The 16,868-nt window shown below is 37.0% G+C and overlaps 1 protein-coding gene across 4 annotated transcripts; it reads left to right on the forward strand.

The window, feature by feature from the left end:
* Positions 1–276: 276 nt before the first annotated feature.
* On the forward strand, positions 277–16,552 carry LOC149013635 (SPX domain-containing membrane protein At4g22990-like). 4 transcript variants are annotated; one of them, XR_016173919.1, is made up of 12 exons: positions 277–885; positions 2,574–2,647; positions 3,370–3,490; positions 4,765–5,076; positions 5,291–5,395; positions 5,560–6,014; positions 8,364–8,665; positions 8,876–9,060; positions 9,613–9,803; positions 14,635–14,768; positions 15,426–15,973; positions 16,108–16,549. XR_016173919.1 is itself a non-coding variant. In XM_089158211.1 (12 exons), the coding sequence occupies exons 3-12, from the start codon at positions 2,595–2,597 to the stop codon at positions 15,662–15,664; spliced, it is 2,097 nt and encodes a 698-aa protein (XP_089014337.1). In that variant the 5' UTR covers positions 277–726; positions 828–885; positions 2,574–2,594; the 3' UTR covers positions 15,665–16,551. The 4 variants fall into 4 exon arrangements, 3 of the variants coding, with proteins under 3 accessions (XP_089014337.1, XP_089014336.1, XP_089014338.1); XM_089158211.1 differs by having other exon boundaries at positions 277–726; positions 828–885; positions 15,426–16,551; XM_089158210.1 differs by having other exon boundaries at positions 15,426–16,551.
* The last annotated feature ends 316 nt before the right edge of the window (positions 16,553–16,868 follow it).

The following is a 16,868-nucleotide window of genomic DNA, read 5'->3' on the forward strand; positions in this document are numbered from 1 at the left end:
CTGAGATTTATCCAGACCAGCTTGCATGCATCTCAATTACATTTTCAGTTTCAAGGGGAAACACCTAAGCGTAGACTTAAATCTGCAACCTTTTCATTAAAAAACGTGTTCTTTATTATTAAAGCTACTTTGCTTTGGCAAAAAACAGAAAAGAAAAAGAAAGACAATGAAAACTTTTGTCTTTTTGATTATGGAAAGATAATGATAAAAAAAAAAGGTTCAAAAAAATCATTTCCACATAGACCAGAGACAATCGCCCGCGGGTCGGCTTGATTCTCCTATATAATCCCGTTGTTCCCGCTTTACTTCTTTTGCCGAAGATCCCGATTTTTCGTTGTGACGAAGAGAATTCGGAATTTTATTGGGGTTTTCATATTGAAGATAACTGATTCAAACATCAAGATTCAAAAACCTTTCGTTCTGTCGATCTTCATTCAAAGCTATTCCGCCTGTGCTACTCTCTATCTCTCTCTTTTTTCTCCATTGCTCGCTGGCTCGCTTGCTCGCTTGCTGTGATTGAAAAGCTTCAAAACTCAGACGGACACGGAGAAAGTTATTCATATGGTCCGGTGAAACCAGGAGGATCCGTTATTATTGTCAGCTATCCGCTTTGTTTCTTCCGTTTCAGTAGGAGCTTTGTCTCTCCGGTTTATTTGTTTGTTGATGTTCATCTAAGTTGTTTTCAAAGTTTTGGATTCACTCGGATAGAAGGCGAACTCAGCTTCGGTAAAGAGTTGTTTCTGTAATTTGAATCTTTACCTCTTCTGTTTGTTGATGCTTACTTCTAGATTCGTAAACCAGAATGTGTTTGTTGATGTTCTTCTAAGTTGTTTTCAAAGTTTTGGATTCACTCGGATAGAAGGCGAATTCAGCTTCGGTAAAGAGGTGTGTCTCTAATTTGAATCTTTACCTCTTCTGTTTGTTGATACTTCTAGATTCGTAAACCAGAATGTGTTTGTCGATGTTCATCTAAGTTGTTTTCAAAGTTTTGGATTCACTCGGATAGATGGCGAATTCAGCTTCGGTAAAGAGTTGTTTCTCTAATTTGAATCTTTATCTCTTCTGTTTGTTGATGCTAACTTCTAGATTCGTAAACCAGAATGTTGCGTGCTGCAACTTTAAGATCTGATTTTTGTCTGAACGGACATTTTACATATTTCTAGATTTTTCATTTCTTCTGCTGATTATTTTAGCTCATGCTCTTTACAGTCTGTGCTTATATGCAAATAGCAGCAGTAGCGGGGTGCTTACACTCTGAAGAAGAAGAAGAAGAAGAAGAAGAAGTTGTTGCCGGAGATTGACTTGGTTTATCTATTTGAATTTGGAAATACTTAGTTTAGATCCCTATCAATCCTAGGTAGAGCTAAGAAGCGGAGAATATATTTAATATTTTAGTCAGCCAGTGCCTCACATCAGTATAACTTGGTTTGAAGGGTCAGCAGTGAAAATTGGTTATGGAAAGCTGGCAACGTCATGATTTTTAACAATCCTTTCTTCTAACAATGAGTGAATGCCATTGGACTTTCAGGACCATTAGCCCCAAAAGATTGAGATTCAGTTCCTGCATTTTGGAATTAGTGTGGAACTTGAATCAGTAACAGAGTTGCATAATTAGTGCTCATTTTAGGCCAAAGAACTGGAACTAGGATCTGTGGTAGCTTGTGATTAGTGGACAGGGTTTGGTGCACCAGTTAATTCTACTATCTCGCCTGTTGGTTGTGGGTTCAAGTCTTGGAAACATTCTCCTGAAAAGTCAGGGGGTAAGGCTGTGTGCATGTGCCTCTCCCATAACCTGCAATAGTGGAAGCATTGTGCTCTGGAATTCCGTCCTCTGTGATTTCTACTGGAGTACATATAACTAACTGGCTCCAGTGTAACTTCTTTGTCATCTGGATTCTTCCTGAGTCTTAACTAACTAACAACATTTGTTTGAAGGAAGCCATTATAGTGTTCAAGTGTCTGATTGCTATTTGAATCAGCAAATAAAGCAGTAATAAAAGAAACCATGAGATTTATCTGAAATGATATCCTCTGATGCATTTCCATAGTTTTGAATGTATGATTGAGTCATGGAATTATGATTTATTCCTCTTTCATGCGGCGTCCCCACCCAAAATTCTTTTGGCATATGAGCATTACGAATTAAGATTGGGTAATTTAGTTCCTTTCTCTTTCTGTTTTAGGGTTCACTTACCATGCTTCATTTGCATGCACCTATTAGGATTGTGTACTTCCAAATCCAAGTGATGTTCTTGGGGAAATTTTGGTGATGTATCTTTATTTTCAGTTTTGTAATAAGTTCTTAATAATATCACTTTGGAATGAAGCCGTATAATTGCTTCACTACTTCTATATTAACATCTATGGATGCCACGGCAGAAAATGTTAAGGTTAAAATTGTTTCATATCTAGAACTTATGCTACTATGTTATATATGGCATAAATTATTTATTGGTATTCTGGAATATTCATTTGCATTTTGGAAATTCATTGTTGTTTTATCGTTTTTACCTTTTTCTGTTCAATCTTATAATAACCAAGGGTTTTCACCCTCCCTTTTCTGTTGTCTACAGTTGCTATAATTCTACTCTAAGATGGTTTCCTTTGGGAAGAAGCTGAAAGAAACTCATATTCAAGAATGGCAAAGGTATAATTTGTTATATCTGTAACGTTTTTAATTATATCATTATTATTTTTTTAATTTTAAAGCTGTTCAGTGAAATTTTTACCCCCATTTTACTTCAGAAATTATTCAAATAGTAAACCAGATCTGAATATCTGTTAGGTTTAAAAACACTATTGAATAGCAACATGTGTAGAAGCACAGCAAAGTGAAAGTTATGGAAGAAATTTTTTTGTTGGAATTCAAGCAGACATTAGTATTTTCTTCTGCATATTCATTTCCGCTCTTCAAAGTATTGAACTGCTTCATTTGAGTAATAATCTATCCTAAAGAGGTAAAACAATTTTGTTAAAGGAAATGGCTTTGGAGTGAATGGTTCCTTTCTCATTCATGTCTGTATCCCTAAGAATGATGCTTCATTTCCTATCCCCTATCATCATTACTGTGGCGGAGTCTATGTGGTGTTACAATGCTTAAGTGGACTAGCATGTGGCATGTTTGGTAATGGAACATTGGATATTTGGTTTTAAATTTTGCTGTCCAAACCAATGTCAGAGTTTTAACAGAAAATGGCCTAGAGGTTAGCCACTTCATGAAATCAGATCTGCTTTAGTGTCCTTTTTGCTTTTAATTGTTATTCTAGGCTCATCACCTCCACCTTTAATCCTGTACTGTTGCTTGTAAGTTTGATACCAGATCAATGGTGAAATCTAACTTTGACGCCTGATTCTGTTAACGTTATTCAGATATTACATCAACTACAAATTAATGAAGAAGAAAGTAAAGCAGTACGCTCAACAAATTGAGGTTGGCATACAAGATCGCCGTCATGTTCTCAAAGAATTTTCAAGGATGCTTGATAATCAGGTACTAAAATTATAGATCAGAAATTACTCATCTTCACAGTGGTACTGAAAATATATTTATGTTTAAATGCACTGTAGATGTTATGGCTCCATTCCTTCCTGTGTATTAGTATTTCTATTGCATTAATCTGCCTGGTATTTTATAGTTGTCTAAAATTGGAAAGAAATCATAGTTATCTGATTTGCTACGCCAGTTGGGTAGGCTTCTCAATTTGATCATTTGTGGCATCTGATAAACTCTATTGAGGGTAGGCCTGTGTCTCATATTGTGCTTCTTGGTTGACGGCTTGCGCCACTGCCAGACTACGTGTTTTTATTCAGACTGAAAGAGAACTCAAAGGATATCAATGCAATGATAGAAGTGTTCAATTAATCTGAAATATGCAACCATACCATTGTCCCACAATGACCAGACATTTCATGGTTTTCTACTTTTTTCGATTGGTTATTCCAATGTATTAAACATCTATTCCATTAACTTTCATCTCTGTATCATCAGAAATTATTGCAAATGTCATGAAAGGCACTGCTTATCTAACCAAATATCTGAAAAGAACTAAGTGGGATACTTAATAATCTCTTAGTGTGGTTCTTAGGTGATATTTTTTTATGCTATGTTAAGATTCCCTAATGAAGTTTACTATTATGCATGTCATCTAGGAGGGGGGTTTGACACAGTGATAGTCTGTCAAGGGCAGACAATGTTATTAGCCTTACTAAAGAGTCACTTGATGGGTCATCATTTTATTACATACAGTTACGATTGGGAATGTAATAATGGGGACTGGGGAGGAGCCATTATTAGCCTTTTACCAGCTGTAGCTTATGTGAAGTCATATTGTTCACCTATTCTATCACATAATAATGGTGAATGGTCATTTGTGGTTAAGACCTTAGGTAGCTTATATATCATTTCATTGTAAGAGGTGTTTAGTACCTCCAAATGTACAATCTTGAAAAAAATGAATGGCTGTGGTTAGGTGACCATGGTTACTCTGATATGGGTATTGCACTTCGTGGAAATCATACTGTTTGCTGATTTAATTACGCCTGATGATTCAAAGTTCAAATGCTCTACACGTTTTGAGGATGCATTGGCCTGTTAGAGTTAGTTATCTATTTCTTGTAACTCGAGTAAACTGTTGTGCTTTCATTGATATGGGCTTCTTGCTTTTCCCATTCATGCATTCCGATAGAAATTACAATGAATCATCTTGTTGTTGAGGTTGACTTCAAAGTTCACTTCATCCCTGTTTCTGTTTGTTATGCTTACAGATTGAAAAGATTGTTTTGTTTCTCTTGGAACAACAAGGGCAACTTGCAAGCAGGATATCTGAACTTAATAAACAGCATGAGGCTTTCCTACAGCAGCCAGACATATCCCAAATGGCTCTACTGCGAGAATCATATAGAGCAGTAGGGCAGGACCTTTTAAAGCTTCTGTTTTTTGTTGAGATGAATGCTATTGGCTTGCGTAAGATACTGAAGAAGTTCGATAAACGCTTTGGGTATAGATTCACTGATTATTATGTCACAACTCGTGCAAATCATCCTTATTCCCAGCTGCAGCAAGTGTTCAAACAAGTGGTAATATTTTCATCTAACGTGGTGAACCTTTTTCTTCTTCCTTTTTAATTTATTTTGAGATTCTATTGTCTTTAGTGTTTGATGATGCAGTTTTTAGTGCTTAACTTCTTCTAGCCTTAAGACAATAAGAGTCAATTCTCATTTCAACCATGTGTCATAGCATTTGTTACTTAATCTGACTTAAAGCACTTTTGATTGACAATGGTACGTGCAGGGGATAGGGGCTGTTGCAGGAGCCATTTCACGCAACCTCGCTGATCTTGAAGACCGTCAGGGAAGCTACTTGTCAATTTACGATCAGCCAACAGTTCCTTTCCAGGTTATATATGTATATATGTATATATGACTAGTTAAAGTTTCACTCTGCACTTTATTATCATCATTATTATTTTATTGTTACTTTTCACAGGATGGTGTTTAGAATATAGATCATAATGAGTTGGAGACTCGGAGTTTAATTCCATTTAATTGTATTTTCTGCAGGATCCTGTTGTTGATTCAATTAAAGCTGCTGTAGACAGGTTGACTCATTCCACGAACTTCCTTCATTTTCTGGGACAACATGCACTTATTATGCAAGAAGAGTTACCAACTCCATTGGAGGATCATGTTGATAATGAATATTATCATTTCATGTCACTTCTTTTGAACTTAGCAAACACCTTCCTCTATATGGTCAATACATATATTGTTGTTCCAACGGCGGATGACTACTCATTAAGTCTAGGAGCGGCAGCAACAGTTTGTGGTGTTGTGATTGGGTCCATGGCTGTTGCACAGGTGGTTTCTTCAGTGTATTTCAGTGCATGGTCAAACAAGTCGTACTTCAGGCCACTTATATTTAGCAGTATTGTTCTTTTTATGGGAAATATTTTGTATGCACTGGCTTTGGATCTTGATTCCATTGCAGTTCTTCTTATTGGTCGTCTATTTTGTGGGTAAGTGATTCTTCTATTTTTCCAGTGACTTCATGGATGGAACTTCTGATTTAGGTTATGGTTATCCAAATTTCGTGACTAACTTACACTTGGCATATAGCAATATTTTTCTTTGGATGAGTATAGCAAGCAAATGTTTGCGTAGTTGCAGAACCACAAAGTTGTTTACTGTGGCATTTATAAGTCATTTTAAAAATTTTGAAATTTGTCTCATGTGAGTGTAGTAAATACCTGAATGCCATATTGTCTTACCTCCCCCTTTCAGCTGTTGGAAAGTTATATTTTCTCAAGAAGAAATAGGTTTATTAGCATGCCCTATGGTTTCTCATTGGATGAAAATGCATATTTTATTGAGAGAAGAAAGGAAATAGGGGAATAGAAGTTCTACTTTCTCAGGAGCATGCATTGGAAGGACTGAAGGAGATGAACTCTAAGACACTGGAGTTGGGAACTTTACTTTGACAAGCTTTGTTCTTTATGTAGAGTTGAAAGAAACTACCACAGATTATTCAAGATGAATAATGCAAAAGATATTCAAAAAGACTGGACAAGATGATGAGTCCTTTCTGAATGGATCCCAGATAATCTTAATCTAGAACTGTAGAAGGTAGGAGTTTACGACAAATTAAGAAAAAAAACAAGGTGCTTAGATGGGTATTGTGTCCATTATGAAAAACTTAGCAGTTTAGCTTAGCAGTGTTTCCCAACACTTTGCCAGAAAGTTTTTTTTCTTTCTTTTTTCTTCTTCTTCTTTTTATTATATTTTTTATTCTAATTTTTTATAGGAAAGGAAAAGCTTTCTCCTATGTTGGAGGAGCATTTCCAAGAGTAAAATTTCTTCCAGTTTAACCCTCTAGCCACTCTATTTCCAAATCACTAATCGACTGCAATCATCTAAATTAAAACTAAAGACCTTTTGTATTCTCACCGGTACCAGACAAGGACTGCTATGTTGACCATCTATATAATGGTATTATTGGTAGTGTACCAGTCAGCCATTGCATGCTCATCAGTTGACTGCTTGCATTCCCATTAGTTGGCCACTTAATTAACCGCCAGGCTATTTGGGCCTTATACTCAGTATCAACAAATATCACTTTGAAATTGAAGTATCAATCCGATTGCCCTAAAGGATACTAAAGAGCTAAGGATAATGGTTCATATGAACCATGACCTTTGTTTGACTTAGTCAGTCTGCACTATTTGCCACTTACCTTGGCTTTGCCTGTTTGTCTTTAGGTGATTGTGAGAAATTGTATTCTTTACAACCTAGGATCATCTGTGTAACTCACAGATGACAACTAATCTCAAGGACATATTGAAGCAAACTTGGAATGTCTTCTAGACTTGGCTTTACTTGCTTGAAACACATGCAAGGCTTCACTTGATCTTCAAGTTATGCTTCACCACTCCATGACAAAAGCCTCTTCAATAGTTTGATATCTCACTTTTTTTACCCCAGGAGGATTGATATCTCCACTTAGATGCTTATGCTCAAGGACTTATTTACAAAGTCAACAGTGTAGCAAATAGTCAATTCATGACTTATACAAGCAGATGATGATTTTACTTGGGGAGTAAGTATAGCTACCCCAATGCCATAGAGATGGTCTTACGTAGGATCAACAGATACTTGAAAATATTTGCTAGATTTAAACTTGGACTTATATAGACATCACAAGAGTTCTAATTCAAACAAGATACATCTAAAGCCAATAGGATTGCTCTTAAATGAGGAACTCAACTCAAGTAAGATACTAGAACTCCAAAGCTTGAGATGTACTTGATTTGATCTGAACATCTGTATAGACATTTATGTGAAACAGTTCTCCCACAATCTATGAAATTAAATTTCAACTCCTTCTATGTGCACTTTTTTGGATTTATAATTGTTAGTCATTAGGGCTGGTGAATACCTAGAGTTACATCTGATTTCCTTTTTATTTTCTGGCCTAGAATTATGAACAAACGTTGCACCTAAATACAGAAAATGACAGCTTTTATATGGTTTTGTTTGGTCTGTTATTTCTTTGACCGTATTTGTAACTTTTCCTTTAAAATAAATAGTGAAATGTAATCTGATAACTAATTTTAATAAGTTTTATTTTTTCTTTTGTTCTAATTATTATTTATTTCATGCCCTTTATACTGTGAAGTTGCGTACTTCCTTTCAATTCCGTTTCACACTTCCACTTTGTAATTCTGTTATCATGAGGAAGTATTGTTGAAAAAAAAGAACTCTTTCAGTGTTTTTTTTTTTTTTTTTTTTTTTTGGTTTTTTGTATGTTGTTTTTTTTTTTGGGTAAGACTGGGTTCCTTCAAAAATGATTTTTGGGTGCAATATTTCAGGTTCGGTTCTGCAAGAGCTGTTAACCGGCGTTATATCAGTGATTGGGTGCCTCTTAAAATACGAATGCAGGCTTCAGCAGGTTTCGTCAGTGCTAGTGCTCTTGGGATGGCATGTGGCCCGGCTCTTGCTGGACTACTTCAAACTAATTTTAAAATTTTCAATTTGACATTTAATCAGAACACCTTACCTGGTTGGGTTATGGCACTAGCATGGTTCATCTATTTAATATGGTTGTCGATTTCATTCAAAGATCCTATTCGTGAGACTGAGGCAAAAAATGTACAACAGGAAGCTAGTGCTCGTATGTATTCTTAAAGCTGATACTTATTCTTTCCTTCTATGAAGATTAGTATGAATCAATTCATATTTTTTTAATACTACTCAACCCTCCTCTCATTCTGAAATATTATTCAAAAAACTTTAATTTTCCATCAATGATAATTAGGTATTAGGATGACATTTAATTCTGATAGAAGCATTGACACAGAGAAAATCAATTCTTTTGTGTCAGGACCAGCAGAAAATGACACAATGGAAAAAGGTCTTGCACAGCCTTTGCTTTTGAGTTCAGAAGAGAAGCAACAAGATGAAGAAGGTGAAATGGAATGTGATGGCAGTGAAGAAGCTTCTGAGGAATCACATAGACCAGCTACTTCAATTGCATCAGCATATCGTTTGCTTACACCATCAGTAAAGGTTTGAAATACATTCCAAGTTTGTTTTGCACCTGGACAAGTTTCCAGGTTTCACAAAAGCATATTCTTGATAATGATAGACTTCAAAAAATCTTTTTATAGTTAGTGTGCTTTGCATCCCTTGTCTCTTCTGGATAGATTACCTGTGATATTAAAAATAAGAGAAATTACATCTCCATCATTCTGGTTTTTATGATCATACCATTGTTTTTTTTGTCAATGTGGATGTGTAATGGTGACCATATTGAATGCCCATGACTGGATACCCGTATTGAACACCCCACCCCTTAAAAAAGAAAAACTTAGATATGCTGTTGTAAATTTTTTTTTGGTTCTGCAACATCATATATGTATTTGCTTTACTTAACGTCATTAGCTTAGGAGCAAACCAAACGAACCCTGTATATTGCCATTTCTTATTGAAACTAAGGCACTATTAACCTGAATGTTGTCATTCATCTTAATCAAATTCCTTTTGTATCTAATTTCAGGTCTGTCATTGATTCCTTTTTTTCTCCCTCTTTCCCCCCCCCCCCCGTTTTGAACTGTGCAGGTGCAGTTGTTGATATACTTTATGCTCAAATACGCTATGGAGATATTACTTGCTGAGTCCAGTGTGGTTACAACTTATTACTTTAGTTGGACAACCAGCACAGTTGCAATATTTCTTGCCTGTCTTGGGCTTACTGTACTTCCAGTAAACATTGTTGTTGGAAGCTACATTAGCAACATGTTTGAAGACAGGTATGCTTTTTAAATGATGTTGCCTTTTATAAGTTCATTGAGGTTTCTGCTTTATTGTTGGTTGCTAATTATTAATGACGCTCTAACCAAATACTTAAGATAAGGTTCAATTAAGATAGTTGGACATTTTAAGGTAGTTTGGCTAGCTTGATAAATAGTTCATGGTAATTGGACTTAACCATAAATGAAATGGAACTCAGATTTATTGGATCATTGGCTTGGAAGCCCTTGATCAAAACTTAAATGTATGGATGATGGATTTGGGAGTTCTAATTTGCAAAAATTGATCAAATCTTGCATGTGACTGCATGTCAAAAGAGAAAATGCAAAATAAAATTGTAGGAGAAAAATTGAAGTCTGACTAGGGTTTGAAGAAATTAACCTTCATGAATCTGTGCAGCAAGATAGAAACTGGGCAAAGGTTTCTTACATTCGTGGATTAGAAATGTGTGGTTTACTCCGTCATTTGATTGTACCATCAATTTCTATTTGCCCTGTAACTCTAACCACTGATTACACCTGTTACTGCCTCAAAATGGAGAAATTGAGTAACACATAAAAACAAACTCCTTTTTGTTAAGGAACCAATATTTTGGTTCCTCCTGTCGATTGTGTTTCTCAAAACATAGCCATCTTGAAATGAGGCTTGCAATTTGGTGTCAACTCTTTTTCAGCATAGAGGTCTTTTTTTTCTTTTTCTTTTTTGGGTTGAATATAATAAGAAACCCAGAAAGGGAGAAAAGAGGGGAGGGACCAGCTAGTAGGGCTGCGGCTGAGACAAAAGAGAGGAGTCTAATCCCCAGGTAACTACAATGTGCCTGTTCCTTGAGGAGGCTCAAGAGGTTTTGGCGGAAGCCTGGAAGAGGTTTGGGAAAAGCATGGGATGATTGTGGATCAGTTGCCACTCCGATAATATATCGCAGAAGAGGGTGGGGCAGACCCGTGAGCAGCAGGCTTCAACTTTGTCCTTTTTTCCCCTCACCATCAAAAAGAAGGAAAGGGGGGGGGGGTCTAAGAAATATCGGGTAACCAGTTACAAAAAAAGGCATTTCTAAACCTTCATAGCTAAAGGAAGTTGAGGCTATTCACCCAGCAACTTCAGTCAGCTTTATTGTAGTTTACCATTTGAGCATTTTTCAAGTGCTATTTTCCTCTTCACTTAATTAATTATTTTTTGGGGGTAAAACTCTTGATTTATTTATTTGGTTCCATGTTTTTTGTATATTGACAAGCACAATGGTATTCAATTTGCTGCTGATGCAAGGGGAAAGGTTTCTACCTCCATTTATATTGCAAAAATATGACAACTGAGCCTTATCCCAACTAAAATGGTATTGGCTTTCATAGATAGCTGGGAAGGGGGAAAAAGGAGAACACTACAACATCAACAACTTGACAAAGCCATCAAGTGGGTTGGCTACATGAATCTTAGCCTCTCCAGTCAGCTCTATTTGAAGTCAGACTAGGGACAACGTGATGTAATCCAACTCTAGGGTTAAGGATTCTTTAAAATAATTCCAGGGAATTTAGGGTTAGCCTAGAATATTCTTTGTTGAACTAGCAAATAACTATTAAATCAGAAAGCAATGTATAATTTCTATGGGTATGTTTTGGGATGTCAAAGTTTTAACAAAAATCTAACGGGTTGATTTAAGGTAACAAAGAATCCTATGGGAAGGGCTATGGAAGTGTTTGTGGATATTAGGGTTTTAACAATCTCCCATGGGATGATTTTGGGAGCCCAAAAATTACCCTAGGGTTGAAAGAGAATAGTGAGGATCGACCTTGGGATGAAAAGGGTTTAATAAAAATAGTTGGGAGTGGCTAGGGAAGGTTTTAGGGATGATGGAAAAGGGTTGGATCAAAAGTTGGGAGCAAGGTTTAAAGTATCCCACGATACTATACGATACTTGTCGATACGTATCCATATTTGACCCAACCGATACGATACATCTCGATACGTCTTTTCATTGAATTACACTAAAATACATTAGCTAGAGCGATTCAATACTTGATACAAGATGACGATACGTCTCTTAAAATCACCTGACGGATACGATACTTGATGCCGATACTTTAAACCTTGGTTGGGAGGTTTCTTGGATTTCTTGAATGGATCTTGGGCAATCTTTCTTGAATCTTTCTCTTCTTTCTGTTCTTTTCATTATTTTGTTCTGTTTTCAGACTTGCTGCAAGTCAAAGGAGAAAGAGAGGGGGCAAGAGAGAAAGAAGGGGGTGCCGCAAGGGTTGAGGGTGGTGGGAGAGGGGATTAGTGGCGTCACTGGGGATGGGGAAGGGTTCCTAAGGTGCTGCAATGGGTGGGGGAGGGGTCTTAGGGAGTTGAGATGGGAGTGGACGGGTTCCTAGGGCCTGCACAAGAGAAGGGGAGGGGAAAGGCTGTGATGGAGAGAGGAGGCTGAGGAAGGGGATAGGGCTGCCATAGATGAATAACTGTTGCTGGAACTTGAAGACGTCTGCTGAAATTGAAGAAAGAAACCTTGAATCCTGCCGTGGCCCAGCGGCAACTTGTTTTCCCACAAGAGTTAATTCTTTATTCAATTCAGTCTATGTTCACAATGAGGGGAATGGCTTATTTGTAGCCTTATGTAAAGAAAGAAATAAATAATTAGACTCTAACTAGGAACTAGAAATAGACTCAACTAGGGTTTTCCTTTATAGACTAGGATCCCCTTGCTTAGTTAAATGATAGCCACGTAAATTAAAGAATTTAACTTGCAATAAAAGACCTAATTATCCACAAGTAATCTTAATTCAAAATAGATTCACAGTGGCACTAGAATTCACTTAGCTAACTCAAAGAAGGGACTAGAAACAGATTTGGACTTACAAAAATAAAACAAAATTATGGGGAATAAAATAATCAACCAAATTGCCCTTACAGGGGTTCAGCCAACCCCTAATTGTGCTATCTTGGTTGGGCCTTGGGGCCCAAACTAGGGTTTTGGCCAGGGGGAAATTTCATGCTTACATCACAAGGCCTAAATCATACATATCTTTCTTTAACTTCTTCTAGGGTCATTTTAGGCCCATCCTTGGCTCTTTTAGTTCGTTCATTTAGAACCAATTTGAAATTTTGTACTAGTGCAATAATCCCTTGTTTTGGAGTAGGATTCACTGCTTTTTATATGTTTCGGATTTATTAACTTACTTTTGAGGGGCATTTAAATGTCCATTGTCAGAAGTGCATCTAGGGCTTCCATAAAACATGATCATGCAATGTCAAACAAATTTCAAGGAGTTCTTTTTTTTGATGAATAAATAAATATATTAAGAAACAAGGCCTTCAAGAAGAAGACCGGAATGAAGAACTAAGACCCCAGGATACAACAATGCACTTGTTCTTGGGGTATCATCAACCGGGGGGTGGGGAATAGCTAACAATTTGGAAGAAACATCGAAATAGATGGCCTTCCAAATCCCATCAATAGAGCGGGATTTCAAGGAGTTTATCTTGAATTGGGGAACTCCTTCATCTTTAATCTAGTCATTTCTAACTTTATCCTTCCCCCCGTTTTTTTTAAAGTAAATCAATCTCCTCTATCTTGTTTTTATATATGCCATTTTTTAGCTACCAACATTCTACTCCACACATCATAGCTGTTTGAAGGGCTGTCCTATGAAATCTTCATTCTGAATTTTGAAGGTATGCATTGGTCACAACACTTTGGTCACACTTCTCTGCTTCAAGCATTCTGTTTTGATTCCCTAGGCAACAGATCTATGTCACCTTCTTTATTCGTGGTCCAGAATCCAGATTTCTGAACTTTGAAGTAGTCAGTTTGAAGAATTTGTTTCTTTTAATTATTAACCTCCTCCATTACTGTCATCATATAACTAAAGTTGCACACCATATACTCCTTTGTCCTACTTGACTTGAGACCTTTTGACTCAAAGGTTGATCTCCATATCTCTAACTCTGTATTAGTTCTTGCTTCAGTCTCATCTACCAATACAATATTGTCAGCGGAAAGCATACACCAAGGAACCTTGTATGTGTTTGTTTGGTTTAAGTGATTCATGATCAGCACAAACAGAAGGCTTAAAGGCTGAACCTTGATGCAGTCACCACATCATTGTACATATCTTTGTTTATGTCAACATATTTACGTGGCACTATTCTTTTCTCTAGTATATACTAGACTAGCTCCCTAAATATCTGGTTGTAGGCTCTTTCTTGGTCAATATGGACTACATGGATACCCTTCCTGCCCTCTCTAAATGTTTCCAAGTCTCACAAGTAAATAGCTTGCATCAGCCAAATTGGTGCTTTCTTGTTGAATAACCTTCCCCCTAACCTTCATCTTATGATTCATTAAGTTTTATGCCTTTCACAAATTGGTATGCCTCAAGACTTGTTTTGCCATTAGTCTGTGTTAACAACCAGCATGGAAATGCTTTTAGTACATTTCAGTTGAAAATTTTCAAATTTTGATATGCTTGCACTCACTAGTTGTTCCTGATTTACATGCACAGAGAATGTTTGTAGCTAAAGTAAAAACTATACTTCAGTGTCGGTATTTTGTCATTATTTTTGGGATCAGCATGGCATGCAATTGAAATAATGAGGATGCAGTGCTTTGAGCTGGATCTATTATGGAACTCTACCCCTATTCCTGATAAACAATTTATTTTAGAAATCCTTTGGATGGCAATTTTAGGAATTTGATTTGTTGCTTAGAGAGTAATTATTGAATTCTGATCCTATGCATGATATCTGACTCATAACACATATTCTTCTAGGTCTTCCCCCCCCCCCCCCCCTTTTCTTTGGATCACTAACTAAAGTGTTTTCTTGTATACCTCTCTGCAGGCAAATTTTACTGGCATCAGAAATTATAGTAGCAATAGGCATACTCCTGAGTTTCCATGTAGTAGGTCCATATTCTGTACCACAGTATGTATGTTCTGCACTTATCACATTCGTGTCTGCAGAGGTTCTTGAAGGTAAATCCTAAATCCGTCATTTTTCTTGATAAAGTTTTAGTTCATCATCTATTCTACCTGGCTTAGCCCCTGGTGTTTATAGTTATTTGAAAAAGATGCTATTGGCCATCATTTTTATTGCTGAAAGATTATTCTTAGTCTTACTATCTGGTGCAAGATACTTACAACTAGAAAAGAATAAGAATACCAGTCACAGAATGAAAATTAATGTAGATACATGATATAATGGAGAATCAGTTCTCCGCTGGAATTTGAGAATTAGTTCCTCTAAATGTGGCAAGTAACATTCTTGATGCTATGCTATTGCCAGACAGTGACAGTATTAACTACCATCCATCAACTTCCCCATTTGTGGTTGCTTTCCTTTTGTCAATCACTTATATTAAGGCTTCATTTGTTTTAGCTTGAAATTTTTATGAATTATTTTATACTTCGCAACTGTAAAAATCTGTACGTACAATTTTTCCCCCGTGTTTGTTTCTTTTAAAAAACAAACATTTCACTTTTCAACAATGTGAAATTTACAGTGAAATAAGAATTGAGTATCAAAGAATTGCAGTCTGGGTTACTAGTTATAATTGTTTGCTGAATCAGTTTTCCTGCATGATCCACCCTCAACTACTTGAGTCGGAACTAACATTTGCTCGATCCATGCAGGTGTGAACTTATCACTCCTATCCCGGGTCATGTCATCCAGGCTTGCTCGTGGAACCTACAACGGTGGACTACTTTCAACGGAAGCTGGGACTTTGGCTCGGGTAATTGCAGATGGCACTATAACACTGGCTGGGTACTTGGGACAGAGTAGGCTATTGAATGTTACCCTAGTTCCTTCACTCGTCATTTGCATTTCCTCCATAGCTGCTACATGCTTCACCTACAACTCCCTGTACTGATATACTTCTCTTGTTCTCCCAGTCATCTGAATTTGCCTCAATTCTTTCCCAAAAGGGCTTTTTTCCTCATTAGTCATATTGTATAGTTAATCTGGCAGCCAATTGTCAGATTTGGATCATAATAATTTCTCAAGAGGTTCTATGGACGCCCTCCTTCAGTTAGCTGTTTCTCAGTTATTTCTGTGAAATCATGGTACACCTACTCATTTATTTATATGGAATGCTGCTTTCTGGCTGCTCAGAATCAGATGGCATGAAAGTTGGATCCAATGGGAGTCACGCAACCTTAACTACAGTGATCAATACAAGGTGAAAAATCATCCAGAATGCATTCATTGACCGTCTGCCGTGTTCATATGTGACCACGGAGAGTAGTTTTTGCCTCCCTTGATTTGGCTATTCATAGAGAATCTATTCTCTTGCACTCATTTGTGGTGTGGCAGGACCTACAGAGCTTTAGATGTTTTTTTGTGGTTGGACAACCATTCCTCCATGGTGATAAAGTGATAAGGAGCAGAGAAAAATTCCAACCTAAGAAAACACCTAATTCAGAGCCCACTCATAAATTCTGGTACTACCTCTTTGTTCATTCTCATGGGCCAGAGTTCTTACCACAGGTCCACTCATATAATGGTAAAGAAGAAAAATTAAAGCGCGGTTGGGATCATTTAATGGATTTTTGGTTGGAGATGAAGCGTACGAGACCATGCATTTAAGTCGAGACTCAGCTTCAAAAGGGCAAAAATAATAAGAGGTCCATTTCACAGTTTTTTTCTTCTTATAGAGATACATTTCACAGTTGTGACCATTGAAATGCTCGTTAAGCAAAACACTTTGAGGTCCCCTCACCTAATCAAAGACCCCACAGAGAGAGAGAGAGGTTAATATGCGGTCCTACAGAGCAGTTGGATCTCATTAATTTGAATTAAACCAAACTCCTAGCCAAAAAGAAAAATTGAATTAAAAACCCAACGTGTTCCATAATGCAAGGACTGCCATCTCATTCTTGTAATACCTCCTTTTCCAATTAAGACAGGTAATAGTGATTTTGGAGGGGAAAGCCACACGCCTATGGGAGGTGGCTGTGAGTTTGTGAGAAAGGGAAAGTTGGTAGACGATGGAAGGGTAATTTTGCTTGGATCACGCGCATTACCGTTAAGCTCTGTCAAATCCGAAATCTTGATCGAAATTTCTATCCAATGGG

Source organism: Hakea prostrata, chromosome 6, assembly GCF_041222555.1.
Source record: "Hakea prostrata isolate BN-2017 chromosome 6, UWA_Hpros_2, whole genome shotgun sequence".
Classification (NCBI taxonomy): Eukaryota; Viridiplantae; Streptophyta; class Magnoliopsida; order Proteales; family Proteaceae; genus Hakea; species Hakea prostrata.